Genomic DNA, 19634 nt, shown 5'->3' on the forward strand with positions numbered 1-19634 from the left:
AAATGTCTATAATCAAAGCAAGGCAACATTCCAGAATGAATCTCAATACTTATTCTAAAGCATTCCTTTCAAAACAAGGATAGAAATCACTGAGACAGCATACCAAAAGTGGGAAAAGAAAAAAAAAAAAAACTAAAGGAATAATGGGTTTGAACCTTAGCCAATGGCATATTATGTCAATATAGGTCCTCCCTAGGGGACCTTGCATAAGAAATCTCAGTAGTTTACTTTTCAAATATTTTCACATATTGGTAGAGAGAAAAAAGTTCTCCTCACCTTGGTTCCTGAAGCTTTAATTTTTTCCACATAATCCCAAACTGTCTGAGGTGATATCCTACCACCTACTTGAATACTATCTGGTAGGTCCTGTGGTAAAAAATGAAGGTGATCAATGTATACAGTTTATCTTCATTATAATATCTATATTTCATAAAAATTTAACTCTAAGACTAATTTGAAAAAGTGATTTAAAAAAAGATTATAAAATACATCAATGAATATAAGAAAATATAGGGAGAGGTGACTGAGGTGGATGCTCAAATATAATTAAGAAAGAATCTCAGGTCAAGAAAAAGCAGCAGCACCAGCATCCCATTCTGATAACCCAGGAAGACTACAGCAGACTTCAGAATATTAGGGGGCACTGTTTTCCCCATCCTTTTTTTTTTTTGGTGATAGTAAACTGGAGTATGCCTTAATCACTAACAGCTGGATTTCAGAAGTTATCAAGTTTAACTATACAGTATAATTTTGCACAGAAGAGGATAATATTGTAATAACGCAAAGTTCATTTCTTTTTTAAAGGCCCAATCTTTCTGAGAAAAATGACTATACATAAAATCAATTATGAGGGGTATAGTTAAGAATATTTAAAACTTTAATCAGTATATTTGTTTTTTTGATGAAGACAGAAAAATCATAATCAATATTAATTCAATTAAATTTAAATAATTAATTGCTTTAAATAGTTTATTTGGAATTTTAGTCCAAATCAAACTAGAAATAAGTAGGAAGCAGAGGTGGAGTTCTGAAAAACAACCACAAATAAACTGGCTCAGAAAAAATAACAATAGTTTTGTTTAAAATCAAAAGGTTTCCATAGTTTAGGACTTAATTATTCATTTAAAAGAAGTATTATTTTCACTGTGGACTGATCTAGAAATTTAGAACACTAATTATGCTATAAGAAAAGCATAATGGGTCTATTGAATTTTTTTCTTATAAAATCAATGTGTCTGAAATATTACTTCCCAAGCAAACTATATGCAAAAGTAATAACTAAGTTGTTTATTAATCAAAAACACAAGTAGACAAATAAGCTGATAGATAAGCAATATTACACTGACTTAAATTAATTTCATTCTAATACAAAGAAGAGTTTATCTTAGTCTTAAAAGAAAACAGGCATACGTAAGATTTATGTCTTATAAAATACTGAAAACTTTGTTTTGCCTTTATGGTCAGCAGACTAAGAATGGATAGAAAATTTAATGTTAAATAGCATAATAGCAAAACATAATCTCAACAAAAATATAGTACACATATACTGATTTATTTTCCTTTTTGCATAAACAAAGAAAAGCACAAACTATTCAAAAGAATTTTTAAAAGTCGTACTTTCTCATTTATCATATTCCTGATATAATATTGTATATACTGTAGTACTACAGCTGCTTATTTCCCACAAATGCTGCTTAACAGTCCTTTCCTATTGCCTCAGGTATAAAACCAACCAAGGGCACCACTGCAGCAACCATGGTCACTGACCTCAGGACTGTCAACTAGCTGGAAAGATTCAACTAGGCAGCTGACCCTTGAACAACACGAGGATTAAGGGTACCCATCCTCTGTGCAGTAGATAATCTCAGTGTAACACATAGCTGGCCCTCTGTATTCACAGTTCCACACCTGAGGATTCAACCAACTGAAGGTCATGTGGTACTATGGTATTCACTATTGAAAAAAATTCATGTATAAGTAGACCCAAGTAGTCCAAACTCATGTTACTCAAGGCTCAACTGTGGTCTTTACCTCATTCACAGAAATGGGCAGGTAAGAACCATAGTCGTGAAGTTCTGGAAATACAAGCAACAGGGGAATCAGAAGACTTGTTAACAATGAAAAGTCTTCCCAAGAGACTAGCACTGGAGGCCATAAACATGTTAATCTTTCATGTAAGTCTGTACTTCAAGAAAAACTTAGATATCCATGCAAAATATCCATTAATTTTTAATTGATATAGTGAGTACAATTGATATTGGAAAGAGTACAAGACGTGGATTTAAAACTTTCGGAGAACAATTTTCTATAGTTCTGAAACTCCATTTGTGAACTTATAATTAATTACATTAATTCAATGTTTAACAGTCACTGTCAATAAATACTTTTACCATGAATGAAAATAAATATTTTTATTATTTTATTACGCTGTTTCCTTGCCCTTTGCCTTCAGAAACATATATGTCAAACCAGTCATAGCAGAGCAGAGAAGTTTACAGTACCTCTGTCAAGTATTCAGGGGAACCAGATACTGGGTAGGCTTTGGTAACAAATTTTGCTACCGACGGCATGTTGATAAAACCTTTCCAGATGAAGTTCAATCGAGCTAGGAAGGTACACTCAACTTCGACAGTTCCAGGCATCTCTGGACTAAAAAAAATGACATTAAGAAATTTTCACCCTGAAGATCTGCTCATGATAAATGTATATTCTACTTGCTCATCAACTGTTTCTACTTTAGCATGTCAAGAAGGCCAAAGCAGGACTTCTCTGGTGGTCCAGTGGTTGGGAATCCATCTGCCAATGCAGGAGACACACATTTGATCCCTGGTCTGGGACGATGCCACATGCCACAGAGCAACTAAGACTGTGCACCACAAATACTAAGCCAGCACTCTACAATTACTGAAGCCTGCATTCCTAGAGCCCATGCTCCCCAACAAAGAGAAGCTCCCACAATGAGAAGCCCATGCATCGCAACTAGAAAAGGCCTACATGTAGCAACAAAGACCCAGCAGAGCCGAAAGTAAAGAAATGAACCAAAAGGCCGAAGTACATAAAGCTATGATTAGAGTTTGTATTTTCACTTCATAAAACATACTCATATTAACATAGTCATGTTTTACATGATTTTCTTCTAGACTGGCTTAGGTGGACTAATGGGGTCCAGAGAAATGCAAGCAATTTTTCTTTAATTCTTGCCTCTTAGGAAAGACTTATTTCTTAGACTTACTTCTTGCCTCTTAGGACTAATATAATGAAAGAGAGCTTTAAAGTCAAGTCTGCTGCTGCTGCTAAGTCGCGTCAGTCGTGTTCGACTCTGTGCGACCCCATAGATGGCAGCCCACTAGGCTCCCCGTCCCTGGGATTCGCCGGGCAAGAACACTGGAGTGGGTTGCCATTGCCTTCTCCAATGCATGAAAGTGAAAAGTGAAAGTGAAGTCGCTCAGTCGTGTCCGACTCTTAGCGACCCCATGGACTGTAGCTTACCAGGCTCCTCCGTCCATGGGATTCTCCAGGCAAGAGTACTGGAGTGGGGTGCCATTGCCTTCTCCAAAAGTCAAGTCTGCACATACTCAATTCTAACTTTTAGAGTCTTTAAAAATCTCAATTAGTTGAAAATAAAGGAAAGTACAGTTACCATCTCAAAAGAAAGATTCCTTTCTTAAGAAACATGTCACTTTTCTGTTTCTGAAGACTTCCAAGTACAATCTAGCAAAGAGGTATAAAGATTAGAATTTATAACTAAGGGGAAATTACCGTGGAGCAGGAGAGAATGTTGACTTTGGAGATTCTTGTTTCTCCTCTTCAAAGAATTCAGAGGCCAAAATATTTGAGGTTGAAGACAAAGCATCTGCTATACTTTCTGCTTCATTGTCTGAATGTTTACGAGACACGCCAACAACAACTTTCACTTTTTTTGGAGAAAGATCATCTACAGGTGGTGCCATTCTACCTAAAGTCAGAAAACACCAAAATAGACCACTTTCGTAAACCGAAATTTCTGTAACTTTATCCATTTTCACTTCTAGAGTTATTCATTTTCCCTGACTGCACTGCTGCATACCTGGGGTAGTTTTTAATTATCATCATTTCTCACAATGATTTATGGAACACACCTCTCTTACTGATGTGGGAAAAGAGAACTTTAAACAATTCAGACAAGCTTTTGAAAAGGAAACATGATAACCATACCCTAAAACAGGTAGTCTGATCCCCTAGCGAACATTTTTCGAATTAAACTACACCAAATTCCAACAGTCTTGAGAGGTAATGTGAAGACCAAGTAAAATAAATCTGTATACTACATCGTATTACATACAACAGCAATTCATGACATATGCATACTGCAAAGTGACTTAGTTATTTACTAAGAATGAAAAACACTAGTAAAGTTTAGAAAATGACACTAGTTTTACCTATAGAACCACAGAAAAAATCATTCCACCTTTCTAAAAATAGGTCAAGTCTTAGTAGTGTTTAACAAATGTATTGTGGGCTACCATTAACTCTGAGCTATTACAATATTAAACAATATATTAATTATAAATGTTACAATGTTAATCATTAAAATTGATAGAAATTAATAGATTCAAAATAATAGAAAAATTACTAAGATTTTTCCCAAACAAAACAAACTAATGAGTATACTAAAAATACTATGACACTACAAGACAGCTTTCTTCAGGGATAACAATATCTAAAAGCACCCTGTCTTTAAGTCTTTACCATTATATACATTGTAAAAATATGAACACACCATTCTGAGAAGACATGTGATTTGTATTATCAGAAAGTTACGAAATTTATAATACATTTCAGTCAGTCTCTAATACAGTGATGGAGGATAGCATACTGATTAAAGAATCTTTCATCTTACTGAACAAAGTATGTTCAGTATTCCTTTAGCATACCACAGTAAAAAAATTAAAACTGAGAGCAACAACTCTAGAGTTAATTTAAAAAACTCTTAATCCTCCATCTCTCCCAACAGACTGAATATAAACTTTCTCAACACATTCCATTTTCTTCACATCCCCATCTCTTATGCCCTAAGTCCAGTCTCTAACATTCTATCAGTATTACCTGAGTATATCAAAGCTTACTCACCTCCACCTCCAATGCTTCCACTTTAAATAAAACCATTTCATCTCCATCTTGCACCAGTGCATAAATGTCTACCACTTAGGTTCCTTCACCATAATCTCTACTCAAAGTCAAAGAAATCTTCAAAAGTCCAATCTGATCATGTCATTCCCCTGCTAAACACCCTTCAATCACTATCCACTGCTCCTAGATAAAAGACTAAAATCTTTAATATGGCCTACCAAAGTAGGTTTTCAGTAGTTTTCATTGTAATTTGTAAATTATATTTTATATCATGATCCGTAACTCACATACATACACACTCCATATACCCCTGTGTGTTTGTGATGTGTGTAATACATGTATGTAGGCATGTGTGGAGTTTTTTATAATATGGCAAATAGATGGGGAAACAATGGAAACAGTGACAGAGTTTATTTTCTTGGGCTCCAAACTCAATGCAGATGGTGACTACAGCCATGAAATTAAGACGCTTGCTCCCTGGAAGATAAACCATGACAAACCAACACAGCATATTAAAAAGCAGAGGCATAACTTTGCCAGCAAAGGTCTATATAGTCAAAGCTACAGTTTTTTTCAGTAGTCCTGTATGGATGTGAGAGTTGGACCATAAAGGCCAAGAGCCGAAGAATTGATGCTTTTGAACTGTGGTGTTGGGGAAGATTCTTGAGAGTCCCTTGGACTGCAAGGAGATCCAACCAGTCTATCCTAAAGGAGGTCAGTCCTGAATATTCACTGGAAGGACTGACGCTGAAGCTGAAACTCCAATACTTTGGCCACCTGATGCGAAGAGCTGACTCATTAGAAAAGACCCTGATTCTAGGAAAGACTGAAAGCAGGAGGAGAAGGGGACGACAGAGGATGAGATGGTTGGATGGCATCACCTACTTGATGGACATGAGTTTGAGCAAGCTCTGGGACATGGTGAAGGACAGGGAAGCCTGGCATGCTGCAGTTCATGGGGTCGCAGAAAGTCAGACACAACAGAGCGACTGAACAACATAGTCTCTCAAAATTGCGCTTATCTTTATCAGTGCAATTCACTGCGATGTTTCCCATTTTCTGTTTTTGTTTGTTCTGAAATGCTAGTCACTACTCACTAAACTGGTTTCACTACTACCCTTTAAGTCATAGACTGACTCACATCAACACTGGGGAAACAAAAACCAACTTAAATCACAAGTGTCCACATTTCAAAATGAAAGCAACATTTTAGGAAGGAATAATTCCAATTACCTATGCAAATTTTGCAGTTAAGATCAAAAAGATGCTGTCTGTGTTGACTAGTGGTATCTTTAGACATCGAGTCAACCTCTCCTTTTTGTTTTTCAGATCCTTCTGTCTTCTCCATTGACTTATTAGCTGTAGGTTCCTAACAAAAGTGAAAGTAAAAATTAGGTTAACAGAAAATAGTTGGCCTCGGTTATTTATGAACTTGTATTTCATACTGCTATTTTTTCCCCAAAATGAAACTGTCCCATTCATATGTTGTTTCTCACTATTTCTTTAAAAAATAAGTGCTAGATGTTAATTATGACATAAAATGGAGTAAAAACTCAAACATTCCCATTCTCCAAGGCCTCAAATAAGATTTCATATTATTACCTCATTGATATTTGAAAATAAGAGAAGTCACACCAGATCTCAAAGTACAGTCTGCCTGAGAAGCACCTACAGAGTTTAAGGCCTACTAAGAAAATTTCTAAGTCATAAAGACCCTAGGAATCTACATTATCAAGTGTTTAACTGTCTTTGTCTGTGATGCAGGTGGTCTGTACGCTTCATAGAGAGAAACAATACTTTAAACACTCTCAAAAAAACCACCAAACTACTCTAATAAATACACAGGTTAAAAAATTATTTTTTTCTGCTTTAAGAATATTAGGCAAATAAACCTTTTCTGAATCCTCATGTTTTGGGCACTACAAAACATGCTATTTTTATCATCATCATTTACCTGAATCTCCATGGCTGCTTCCTGTTCTTTCATTGGAGCATCACTCTCAATTTCTATCTCACCTTTATGTGTTATTTTTGTGATAGGTCGTCTTTCCACTTCTCTCTGCTCTTTCTCAATCATCTCTATGGTCTAACAGGAAATATTTTAAAGAAATACTTTACAATTAAAATCATAGATGATTTTTAACCTTTAGTTTGTCTGTCAAAAAACAAATATATACTGAGTACTTGCAAATGTCAGAGACTGTTTTAAGTGCTAGGGTTTTAAGAATGACACCTCATTTCTCAGCCCAGAAAGGTTTCAATGTAGTGTGTGTACGTGTGTGTGTGTGTGTGTGTGTGTCAGTCGCTCAGTCGTGTCCGACTCTTGCAACCCAATGGACTGTAGCCCAGGCAAGAGTACTGGAGAGGGTTGCCATTCCTTCTCCAAGTCAATGTATAGTAACTGGAGGCAATTGAAGTGCAACGTTATTTGCAAAGTGATGAAACATAATATTTACATTTAAAACCTGCTTTCTGACCTACTATTTTAGCAGCTGCCAAAGAGAAATAAATGAGAACAAGTTCCTCTTAGGTTCTTAACCTGATGTTCTAACACTCCCCAGAACAGTAATTTACTCAAATAACAAAAACAGGCAGTCCTCCATCAGTGGTCTATTGATGGAACATACTTGGTTACAGTGAATAAGCTCAGCAATAAAACATAATAAACAAGTAAGCACAGAAAGAACTAGGAAAAGGAAGTTGTCAGCAGAAAGATAGGTCCAGTCACTTGTCTTGCCATTGTTAAGTGCAAATTTTCCTTCAAAGAAAGAAGTGTCTGGATGCAGATGATACTTGTAGGCATAGATTCAAAGCAGAAGCAAGGCATGTGCATATTTGGGATTCAGACGGAAAAAAGGAAATGGTGATACTATTTGCAAAATAAGAGAAATTACACAAAGTGAAAGTGAAAAAATATATAAATGATGTGAATGAATGCAATCTATCAAATTAAGGCCTCTTGCACTTTGAACCAGATTTGGTAGAAAATCAATTTAGAGGCTTAAGATCAAGTATATCATGGACAACTAATATGAACTATAAGGAATCAGTATTTTCTAGAATAAAGGGCTACTACTCTAAGTTTATTGTAATAAAAAACATGGGATAATGTGGCTATCTTGCTGACACAGTAACTCAAAGATACATATTCACCTCACCTTCAAAGGTATATCAAGTTCACAAACCCCAATTGAAAACTCTTGGCATGGTGACTTTCAGGATTTTTCAGTTACAAAATGCAATACGGTATACATACTACATATGTTATATAATACACTAGTTAGGTCTGGAACACCGCCACTTAACAAGAAGTATTTCTGTGACTATGAACTTTCATACATGACACTTCAGGATCATATTTTATCAATAAATTTGTAACAGGGGAAAAAGAAGCCCTTATTTTTCAAAGCATTTGGTATTTGAAACTGAATAGTATGGGGTCATAAACATAGACTTTTTCATTCTGACTTAATTTGGCTCCACAAATTACCAAAATCTTCAAAGTGTGTTTCTGAAATGTGAAAATGTGAGTGAGAATAGATTCACCAATTTTTCCATCCTTCTGATTTACAAAATATAAGGTTATGTAAGCTGGTAACTGGAGAAAATGAGGAAAAAGCAGAACAGAAAAGAAAAAAGAAAAAATTTAAGATTAGCTAACAGAGGATGCGGAGAAGGCAATGGCACTCCACTCCAGTACTCTTGCCTAGAGAATCCCATGGATGGAGGAGCCTGGTGGGCTGCAGTCTATGGGGTCGCACAGAGTAAGACACGACTGAAGCAACTTAGCAGCAGCAGCAGCAATGGAGGATAAGTAATGAGAAGTACAGAACAAAAGGTCTGTAACTGTGTACTCTGAGTTTAATTTCCTCTGTGTATATACCTTTTCTCTGTGGCTAAAAAATGTACGTTTTCATATAGACAAACACGTATTCATAGATAATCTTACATGTCTGTTTTCTCTTCGTCTCCAAGCAGCTAACTCTTTAGAAGCAAGCTCTTCTGGACTCATTCTTATAAGGTGATCAGGGGTTACTTCTCCTTTCAGCACTTTTTTAAATAATATCTGGAGGTATTTAAAAATGGGAAGGAGAGAAAAACATTTTTAAAACAAGGAGAAGCTGCTGTATAGAAACATACTAAAGATGCAGTTTTGAAATCTGATTTATAAATGTTTAATGATTCACATATCACCTACTGCAAAGAGAATAAATGACAGCCTTGTGTTCTAGAAACATCAAATAAGGCAGCAAAATAAACATTTTATATAAAAATCAACACATAATGGAGAAGCATGTATGGTCGTGAAGTTATTACAACACCTATCCAAAATTGTATTAAGTCTTCCCAGGGACACACACTATCACAACAGCCAACCCATGACTATATAAAAGCTACTGCCTAAAGGAACTTTACTGAACACAGTCTTTCATATTCTTAAAACTTCACATCTTTAAATCCTAACAGGCTTGGAGGAACTCCCAAGCAAAGAAACAATTGAAAGAAAAAAATCTAAAGGAAATAAACATTTACTTGAAGAAAAGTTTTCAGATTATATAATGCAAAAAGTATCTGATCCCCTGGACCATGAGAGCAGAATTTACATGAAGATTTTTCTTAAGTAGTAGTTAGAAGACTTCAAGAAAATATCTCATATCACACTTACAGCAAGTATCATTACACAAACTGTTGCACTCATGTGAAAACCTTGTAAAACTTAAGCAAATATTTAAGGAGTTTGAATCTACACCCACAGCCTCTAAGTCCCAAATAAAAAACCCTAGGAAAAGATCAGGTATTCAATTAAAGTTTACTGCATTGCTAAAAGATTTTTTAAAGTCATTTTTAAATTAATCATAATATTTTAAAAGCTATCTTTTTATCAAATTTAAATCAGAAAGTATTAATTATAGTGTTATAAAATTTGCCTTAACAAATTTTTGAAGATTACATAGGAATGAATTTTTTGATGAACTGGATTAAACAAAGAACATAAAGGAAAGAATTCACATAAATCAGGTTAAGACATATTTAGTATTTTATATTTTAAAAGACACTGTATAACACTAGTCACCACTGTGCAGAATTTGTAACTCAATTCAATAGCAGAAGACTTTAGTTAAATTACTGGTCTCACTTCAAGAAATAAATTATAGATCTATTGTGTTAAATTATTAGCCCGTACGTATTGTGTATGTGCTCAGTAGGAAAGCTGGGAACATAAATGTCCAGACATGAACAAAATATACTTACGTTGTTTTTAGGATCTTTCAAATTGAACATCAAACTTCTATATTTGTTCTTATATTTAGCATCTGTGTCCCGAAAAAAAGAGAAAAGCTCTTTTTCAATTTTTGTGGCAACTTTTGCTGCCTTTTCCTCTGGTACCTTCAAATTTGAGTCTGTAAGTCTTAAAATTAGAATAACTCAATTATTTTTCAAATACATGAAGCGTACATTATTCAATCTTCTACAGTATCAACGTGTGTTACCTTTTCATAAGAATGTCTTTTAGAGAATGTCGGACACTCTGTCGGATCTGGTCTGCAGAAGGCTTGGAAGCAGGAACAGCTGGAGGGTGCACACCAGGCAGTCCCTTTTCAGTTTTCTTCTTCTTTATCTCCTGCTTCTCATGAGCACCTAATTTAAATAAATATCAAAACTCACTAAGCTGCTTTTAAAAAAATATTTTCCTCTTTAATGCACAATCTAAGTTTATAACAGAGCTGACTAATTAAATATCACTACTTTTAGGGACTTCCCTGGTAGTCCAGGGGTTAAGACTCTGCTTCCACCGCAGGGGGTGCAGGTTCGATCCCTGGTTGGCAAACTAAGATCCCATGTGCCACGAGGGGAAAAAAAAATCACTTTTTAAAATCATTAGATCAGAATCCATATCCCACATTCAAATATTCTTGACAAGGACATTCTAACCTATATATGACGACAGATGTTAACTAAACTTATTGCAGTGGACCACTTTGCAATATATACATATATCCCAAAACATTATATGGTACAACTGAAACTAATGTTATATGGCAATTATAGCTAAAAAAAAAAAAAAGTTCTAAATGAATTTTACTTAGAAACTAAGTTTCCCTGGAGAAGGGAATATATATGTTGTTGTTTAGTCACTCAATCATGTCCGACTTTTCTGCGACCCTATGGACCGCAGCCCACCAGGTTCCTCTGTCCATGGGATTTTCCAGGCAAGAATACTGGAGTGGGTTGCCGTTTCCTTCTCCAGGGGATCTTCCTGACACGGGGATCAAACCCTTGTCCCTTGCAGTGGCAAACAGATTTGCTACAAGTGAGTCACCAGGGAAGTTCATTTTATTTTTATATATATCCACACAGTGTGATCAGGTAGCCCAAAATGTACCCTTCCCCTGTAGCCTTCGCATCTTTATTCTCTCTCCTTTAAACATCTATGTTGGCAAAAACAATAACCTGGTGAAAGCTAACTTTTATCCTTCACCCAAATAGCCTACAAACAGGTAAACATAATTGGAGAAAGCAAGAACTAGTACTAACAGATCTCACTTTAAATTTATAACCAAAAATCTCAAGTGGATAGCTCAATGTACTACCCTAATCCTATTAAAAGGTCCTAGAATTTAAATTTGCTTTCCCACTTTCCAAAACATATATTTTAGGCTTTTTCTTCTTTCTTCTCAAACCAACAACACCTGCCTCTCCAACTTCAACCTCGTCTGACTTTCTCACTTCGTATTTCATTAAGGAAATAAAAACGTCACCTATTTTCCCATCACCAAACCTACTAACATCACTCACGCGTCCCTGCTCCTTCTGCATGCAGCCTTCCTACCATTACAGGGCATCAGCTGTCCCTTCTTAGGACCAACCCATCCGGGGGAATCCCATCTCCTCTGATCTCTTCAAGGACTTTGAACCTCAACCATCATCTCTTTCCTATCTCATCAAATTCTCTCCCTAGTGGATCATTCCCAATAACCTTACAAATATGTTATCTCCTTAAAGAGAAATCCTGACCTCATATCCACCTCAAGTCGCTCAGGTCATTACACCATTTCTATTTCCTTTAACAGCAAAATTCCTAGGAAGAGTTACACACAATCACCATCTCCACTTCCTCACCCTCCATTCTTTCATCCACCACTACAACTGGCTTTTGTCCCCACTGGTTGGTTGGATGGTTTAGTTGCTAAGTCATGTATGACTCCTGAGACCCCATGAACTGCCAGGCTCCTCTACCCATGGGATTCTCCAGGCAAGAATACTGGAGTGGGTTGCCATTTCCTTCTACAGGGGATCTTCCCAACCCAGGAATCAAACCCAGGTCTCCTGCATTGCAGGCAGACTCTTTACCAACTGAGGTATGAGGGAAGCCCAAATAGCTATCTAGACTGCATCTGACAGTTGATCATTACCTTCTTCTCAGAACTTGACCTGGCCTCCAGGTCACCATGGTCTCTCAGTTCTCGTACATCAAAGGCCATCTCTTGATCTCCTCTGCTGGAGCCTCTCTCCCGCCCAAGTTCTAAATGCTGACATGCCCCAAGGCCTCTACTTCTATTCCTTCATCCTCAAACTCGCTATGTAGCTCTTCACCTTTAAGTGCATGCTTTAAAGTAACGACTACACAACACTAAATCCCAAATTTATACTCCACGGCCCAAAGTCCAGACTCATCAGCCAAAGATTTACTCTAAATATCTCCTTGTGGATCTCTTAGTAAGCATCTCAAAATTCCCAAAACACAATTTTTCAATTTTTTCTCCCCAAATCTCTCTCATCTCCACAAAGAACACCAACACTGATCTAATCATCTGCTAAGACTCTTTTTTTCTTTCACCTACCTACATCTAACCTGTCAGCAAGTTCTACCAAGTCTACTATAAAACGTATCTGAACCTGACCACCTTCACCACCCTTACTGTGCTGTTTCAGGCTACCATCCTTTCTTCTAGATCCTGGTAGACTCCTAACCAGTCTACTCTCCTTCTCTCCTATTCCCTGACAGTCTAGTCTCCACAAAAAAAAAAGGGAGCTAGCATTCCCTCATGTAAATTCCTCTAAAGGTTCCCCACTCTATTCAGAATAAACAATAAACTCCTGTCATGGCCTCAGCTTCTACATAATTTTCTCTCAACTCACCTTCCGCCACCATTCTATCCCTCATGTCTCTGTAACATTCTAACCATTCCACAGGGACCTTCTTGCTCCTCAAATGCAGACTGCTTCCACTTCAAAGCCTTCAGCTCCGCTGCGCCCTCTGTGGATTCCTGCCTCCAAAACAATTCTGCATTCCTTCAGATCCCACCACCTCCATTTTCTGACACAAATTCCTCCCATTCTCCTTGACCTTGACTCTCTGTTCCATTATTCAAGTTTTTCTTCAGTGCCTAAATTCTCTAATTTTTTTTTGTCTCCCTATTATCTGTCATTTCCCATTATTATTTAAATGCCATGAGGGCAGAGGTCTTATCTTACTGAGGCTGTTAGTACTGCCCAAGAATTCCAAACAATAATGTCTTATTTCAAGTAAAGTCAATCACCTATTTTTCTTGCCATTAAAATATAAAAACATTAGTATACAATAATTTCTACTGTTCTTACTACCTGGTTTTGAAGCTTTTTCTCCTGTGCAAATAACAGTTGTAGACTCTTTTGTCATTTTTTCACTTTTTTCTTCTGAGGATCTCCGAGGTAACACTGGTTGTCCCATCTTTCGAAAAGGTGCTAGCTGCCATTTTTTAATTTCACTATCCCTACAGTCTGATGAGGTTTTGCCTTCACCAGATTCCTAGGAAAAATAGTATTTAATTCATTAGAATGAAAACTACTAAAATATCTTTAAAATACAAAGCAACCTTCATGAGTATGTAGATGAAACAAATTAAACCTAATTAGTATGACAACTTTTTAAGATCATACCCCATTCTTTGGCCCAGTAACTGTTCTGTAAAGATATACATAACTCTCAACAGCAAAAAGGACCTTCATCCTTTCATCCAAAACCCACCTGTTAAGCACCTATTTTCTGCAGAACACACAGTAGTCTATAAAGGGAACTAAAAAACACTGAGATTATATTCCCAATAATTGTACTAGAAAGAAAATTAAATAAGATTTCCCTTCATCAGCTGTGGATATGGAAAAAAAAGAAGGGCAGGGAAAAATTGTAAAGATATCAATTATCTATATTTTTCTTTACTACTATCTAGAACAAAGTCATATTTACCTATAAAAGTATCAAATGTTCAGTGTAGCTATAATTATAACCCACAAAGAACTACAAATGAAACCAGAATTTGGAGACCCCTGGAAACAAGTAATATCATTTAATAAGAACATTATGTATAGAAATAAAATCATAGTTTTTAGGAAGACAGTATATACAAAAAAAAAAAAAAAAAAAACACTGATTTTCTCTGGACTGGGAATCCTCTTTTTTACTTACTTGTGTTTATTTTCTACCTCTCCAACTAGAGTTGAGAGCAGGGACATATTTCAATCAGTGATACATACTCAAATCTGGTATCATGCTTGGCACACAATAGGAACCCAATAAATGGTTCAACATAAAATCATAAGAAGTGATCTTTAAAAAGCATATTCCATAAACTAAATTCAGAGTAGTTCAAAGAAGATTTAACAATTCAACATGAAAAAGAAAAGGAAGCAGTAATTACTTCATTCATGTATTTATTTATGAAATCAGACTAACCTCAGTTCCTTATCTGTAAGACTGGCTAGAAGGTTTCTTAAAACACTCAGTGTTAATGCTTTATAATGTTTTTTTAGACAAGATGGAGGTTTTCTATGACAAAACAATGAGCTGTATTTCTGAGTGGCCAAGAAATTGTACCCAAGGAATGACGATTAAACGTTAAAAGAACCTTTCCAAGACTTGCTATAAACTGTCTGCAACGGCACTCTCAGTTCTATATTATTGGTTACTTTGGTGCTAATCAAATCAACAGAAAAATAGTAAATATTAGGAGGACACAATCTAATTCTCAGAAAGTCTTGGCAGACAGAAAATGCTGGATGCCACAAGGATCTGGCAAACTAGAATTTAATCCAGATTTGTCACATAAGGAATGTCTGGAAGAACTACATCTGTAAATAAAAGAGAAAGTTTTAGAGAAAACATGCTTATGTTCTTCAATCTGAATGGTCAGACTAAAAAATTTCCAAGGCTCCTTCCAACTCTATAACTTGTGTTCTCTGTATCTTGGAATTATTATATTTGACCATCCATATGTTTGTTACCAGTGTTTCCTCCCTAGAGCTACCTACAAGAATAACCAATGATTAAAAAAAATCATAGTATAAAAAAGGTAGAAAATGAAAATAAAACTTAATTAGATAAAAGGCTGTGTACACTTCTCCTGTAACTGACCAAATATCTTAAAATTTCTATTTAGAAAATACAGTAGTTGAAAATGAAAGATGAGGGGAAACTAACTTTTTAAGACACCACATTATAAGGGAGGAATTATGAAGTAAGGCTTCCAAGCAAATACTGGGAACAAAAATCAAAAGAATTAAGATTACATTTCCTTCCAGAGAGAACATTCACAGATACTTATGGACTGAAAAGCTTTTTAGAAAAACTTCTCAGTAAGCACAATTTATATCTCGCCCCACAAGATTACATACACATTCTACCACTGAAAATCCAAATACCAAACTAGAGACTAGACATAGCACAAAGACTTAAGGAATAAGTCTGCATATTTCGAAGATGTCACTAACTGGTTTCACCAAAACTCACAAAACATTTTAAGTAAACCTTCATTTTTGTGGAAAAATAAATGTGAAAATGTACACTACAGTGAAATCTAAAAAATTTCAAATTCTCAGTCAGTCCATACAAGTTCTTAAATAAAAAGAATGCATAATGAGCAGCTCACCCGTTTTAAAATTTTGACCTTGTGCTTCACTGGATCATCTACATACTTGGTTTTATCATTTGCTGTAGTGTGCTTTGGTAACCCAAGCTTTTCATGTTCCATTGTTTTATCTTCACTATGGATTTCAGCTTTAGCCTGGTTTCCCAAAATATCTGGGTCGGCTATTTCAGTCTTTTTATCTTCTTCAGCACAACATTTTACACACACATATTCTTTGTCTTCCTCTCCCATCTGCTGTGCTTGAGAAAGACTTAACCCAACACAATCACCATGAAACCAGTCATCACATCTCCCACAGCCAACCATAAACCTGGAAAGAAAAAAGAACACTCTGATTTGATACATTTTCTAAAAAACCAATGCCAAGTGAGCCTAAACTGAATTTTCTGTACTGTGGTATTGTGCATGTTTTCTGTCCTTACACATTCTATCAGTTCAACATTGTCAAAGTTTTCCAAGCAAAGAATATTGTATGAAAATGAAACTTTTTAAAGAAGTCAGTATTTCCCCTCTAATGTAAGTGAGAAAATACTGGGGGCAGGGGGTTGGTGGAGCACATAAAGATAAAAACAAAGGGCAACTGGTCTGTCTGCATACTGTATGGAATAATTAACACATAGAATAAGGGTATTTCTCCACTGAGAAGGGTGATAAGCTTTGACATTCAACCTATCCAAGTTACATTTACCACACAGACCTGAATTTATACATAAAATTGCAGTCAGTTACCCAACTAATTTAAGTGACAAAAAGAAAAACCAGATGCAACAAAAATGCAACTCAAAAACTAATTTCATTAAGCCTCACTGACTGCTCCTTATTAACCACCTTAACTATATAACTATTCTTAGAGCTCAAAATAATTTGGTTCATCACGTCAGACTGATTTAGCTTAAGAACTTTTTACATACTTTTGAGTGTGAGCTTACTACTTGACCTTGTACCTCAGATAATAAACCTGTTTTCCCAAATAATGACCAACAGTGTATCAACATGAAGATATTACTATTCAGGCTAAGTTTTCTTTAATTTCCAAACAATCTTCTAATATTTCCCCTTTACTGCATTTTATCTAACAAATTATTTCATTAGCCAATTAAAGTCTAAGGGCATATTTACCACTCTAAAAAGTTGGCTTTTTTAACTTAGAATATCTGGAATTACTTTAGAATAAAATAGCAAAACAGATGCATAAACAGCAATTTGAGGGTGAAATTCTCTTTTTCACATACTTTTCAACCCACTGTTAAGAAAATGACAAAAGCTCACTTAATTATGTTTAACATTTTCTTTTTTTCTTCTTCAGGTTAGTAACTCATGGTATATCTGGAAGATTTAGGAGAATTAAATATGTTCTTTAATGATCTAAAAACTTTGTGCTGATTTTGATAATAGTGCCACCATCACCGACAAAACTTTTTTTCTGTTACTGTACTTAACCATAGAAGAGGTTGTATTAGATCAAATGCCTATTTACAAAAGCCCTAAAAACATATAATTACAGACATTTGGAACACAGTAGACTTGCATATTAAACCATACATAATCCACGAATAAAAACTGAAATGGTAAAATAAAGCAGCTGGTGGTGACAGACACCAGTGTAAAACTCTTTTTAAAAACCTATTGTCCAGTAAGATGCTAAAGGTAATATACTGGGTGATATAGCGGACTCTCTCTAAATATAATCAGAGGTCCTATTTTAACACAGAGACTATAAAATTCAGAGCACTGAGTTTCAAACCTTGTAGGATATCTTGAAATCAAGTCCCTGACTGCAGACCACTCCACTCTTCATCTCGTGTGCCCTTGTCTATATTGTGGACCAACCACTGCTGTGCACTAAGGAAACTGTGTTTTTTCCTGTCTGTAATTCACCATTCTTGAAGTGGTGATATTTATGCTAGCTTTTCAGGGTTAAGTCACCATTTCTTCCATGGTTCATTAAAAAAAAAAAAAATTCATTGAAAAAAAACAAATTAAAAAACTCATGCCTTAAGTAAAAATACAGAATATTTTGGATTCAAAGCACTAGTGAGAAAACTTTCTAACAATGCGGTATTTGTCTGCAAGATAGGAACGGTTTCTAGGTGTGGAAGATTTTAGATAGGTCTACTGCATGTTTCACTTCCCTGGTGGCTCAGACGGTAAAGCGTCTGTCTACAATGCAGGAAACCCGGGTTCATCCCTCGGTCAGGAAGATCCTCTAGAGAAGGAAATGGCAGTCCACTCCAGTACTATTGCCTGGAAAATCCCATGGACAGAGGAGCTTGGTAGGCTACAGTCCACGGGGTCGCAAAGAGTCGGACACGACTGAGCGACTTCACTCACTATTGCATGTTTCAATGACACAGATCATATAGCCAACAGAAAAATACAAAGCTTAAAAAATAGAAAAGTTCTTCTATTTCAGACTGCAAAGTTGTAAGAACTCCCATTTCTTGAAAATAACTATCTAGGTTGATTCTTTTGAAATACTGAAGGAAAGCTAATGTGTTCCCCATCACAACTATATTAACAATTTCTTCAAAGCAAGCCTGGAATAGTTTCAGCTATGACCATGGCTATGCTTTTGTCCCAAATCCAAACCTAACTAACAAACTATAAAGCACATATTAGGAAATTTCAAATCTTTATTTGACCAGGGAACAGTCACTTTATGATGTAGAATGTATTCACTATATCACCATACCCCAAGTTTATTCTGGAAATATCTCCTCGAACTTGAGAAGCTATGAAAAACAAATCTCAAAACTATAGTGCCAACCACAGATGTAATCTTAATGATTTATATTTTAAGTAATAAATACACTTAAATATAATTCTGAAAAACCACAAAATTACACTGATGAATATTATTACCGTGTACTAGGGGAATATGTAATTGACTTGAAAATGAAACTGGAGAATTTCAAGAGGAACTAATTAGCAGTATTACAAACTTTATTAACCACATATGTATTTTTAAATGGCTTTTCAAAAAAGAGAAGATACACTGTCTTCCCTTTTCATGATATTCCTCATGGCTTACAAATGGAGTATGGATCAAATAGTGAACATACTCTCCTACTTTCTGCTCTGTCCTTGAAATTCTCATCACCAACAGGCAAAATCACTCAAAGAAAAGACTATAACCTGGGTGTTAAATATTTCACCAAAAACAATTAACGTGTGAAGTTTAGCTCTGAATTAATTGGGCCAAGTCAGCATGAAATCAATTAAATGGAAAACTTCAGAAATATCTGTTGTGTTCTACTACTGTTATATGTTCATATACAAAATTTTAAATCCTACTATAATTTAAACAATTTAAAATGTAATCCTAATTCTAATCTTTTTGGCACAAATTAAAACATATTCTTAGAAAATTTCCATGTTTCTTCAGAGCAAACCACAAAGGCAACATTGAGAATTCCTGTTCTTAAAAAGTCACAAACTCACTAACAACAGAGATATTTTAAGATGAGCCATCAAGTTCTAAGTATAAAAGTAATTGAGACTGTATTACTGTGAGTGTACATGTACTCACTCTTCCCTAGGATAAAATGATTTCCACATAAACACTAAATCATTGTTGTTGTTACTAACAATCTAATCTGCAGAGAAAAATATTTATCT

At 35.5% G+C, this 19634-nt stretch overlaps 1 protein-coding gene across 4 annotated transcripts in view; it reads right to left on the minus strand.

Moving 5' to 3' along the window:
• Positions 1-19634, minus strand: part of PHF3 (PHD finger protein 3) — a 90438-nt gene that overhangs the window by 4995 nt on the left and 65809 nt on the right. For all 4 annotated transcript variants that reach the window (XM_015097697.4, XM_015097696.4, XM_042253852.2 and 1 more), the window contains 10 exons: positions 16017-16326; positions 13717-13900; positions 10602-10749; positions 10363-10519; positions 9059-9175; positions 7064-7195; positions 6343-6478; positions 3760-3955; positions 2502-2649; positions 277-366 (listed from right to left, as the gene is read on the minus strand). In XM_015097697.4, coding sequence (XP_014953183.1) covers positions 277-366; positions 2502-2649; positions 3760-3955; positions 6343-6478; positions 7064-7195; positions 9059-9175; positions 10363-10519; positions 10602-10749; positions 13717-13900; positions 16017-16326 — 1618 coding nt within the window. The remainder of the gene's footprint in view (positions 1-276; positions 367-2501; positions 2650-3759; positions 3956-6342; positions 6479-7063; positions 7196-9058; positions 9176-10362; positions 10520-10601; positions 10750-13716; positions 13901-16016; positions 16327-19634) is intronic.

Source organism: Ovis aries, chromosome 9 (assembly GCF_016772045.2).
Source record: "Ovis aries strain OAR_USU_Benz2616 breed Rambouillet chromosome 9, ARS-UI_Ramb_v3.0, whole genome shotgun sequence".
Classification (NCBI taxonomy): Eukaryota; Metazoa; Chordata; class Mammalia; order Artiodactyla; family Bovidae; genus Ovis; species Ovis aries.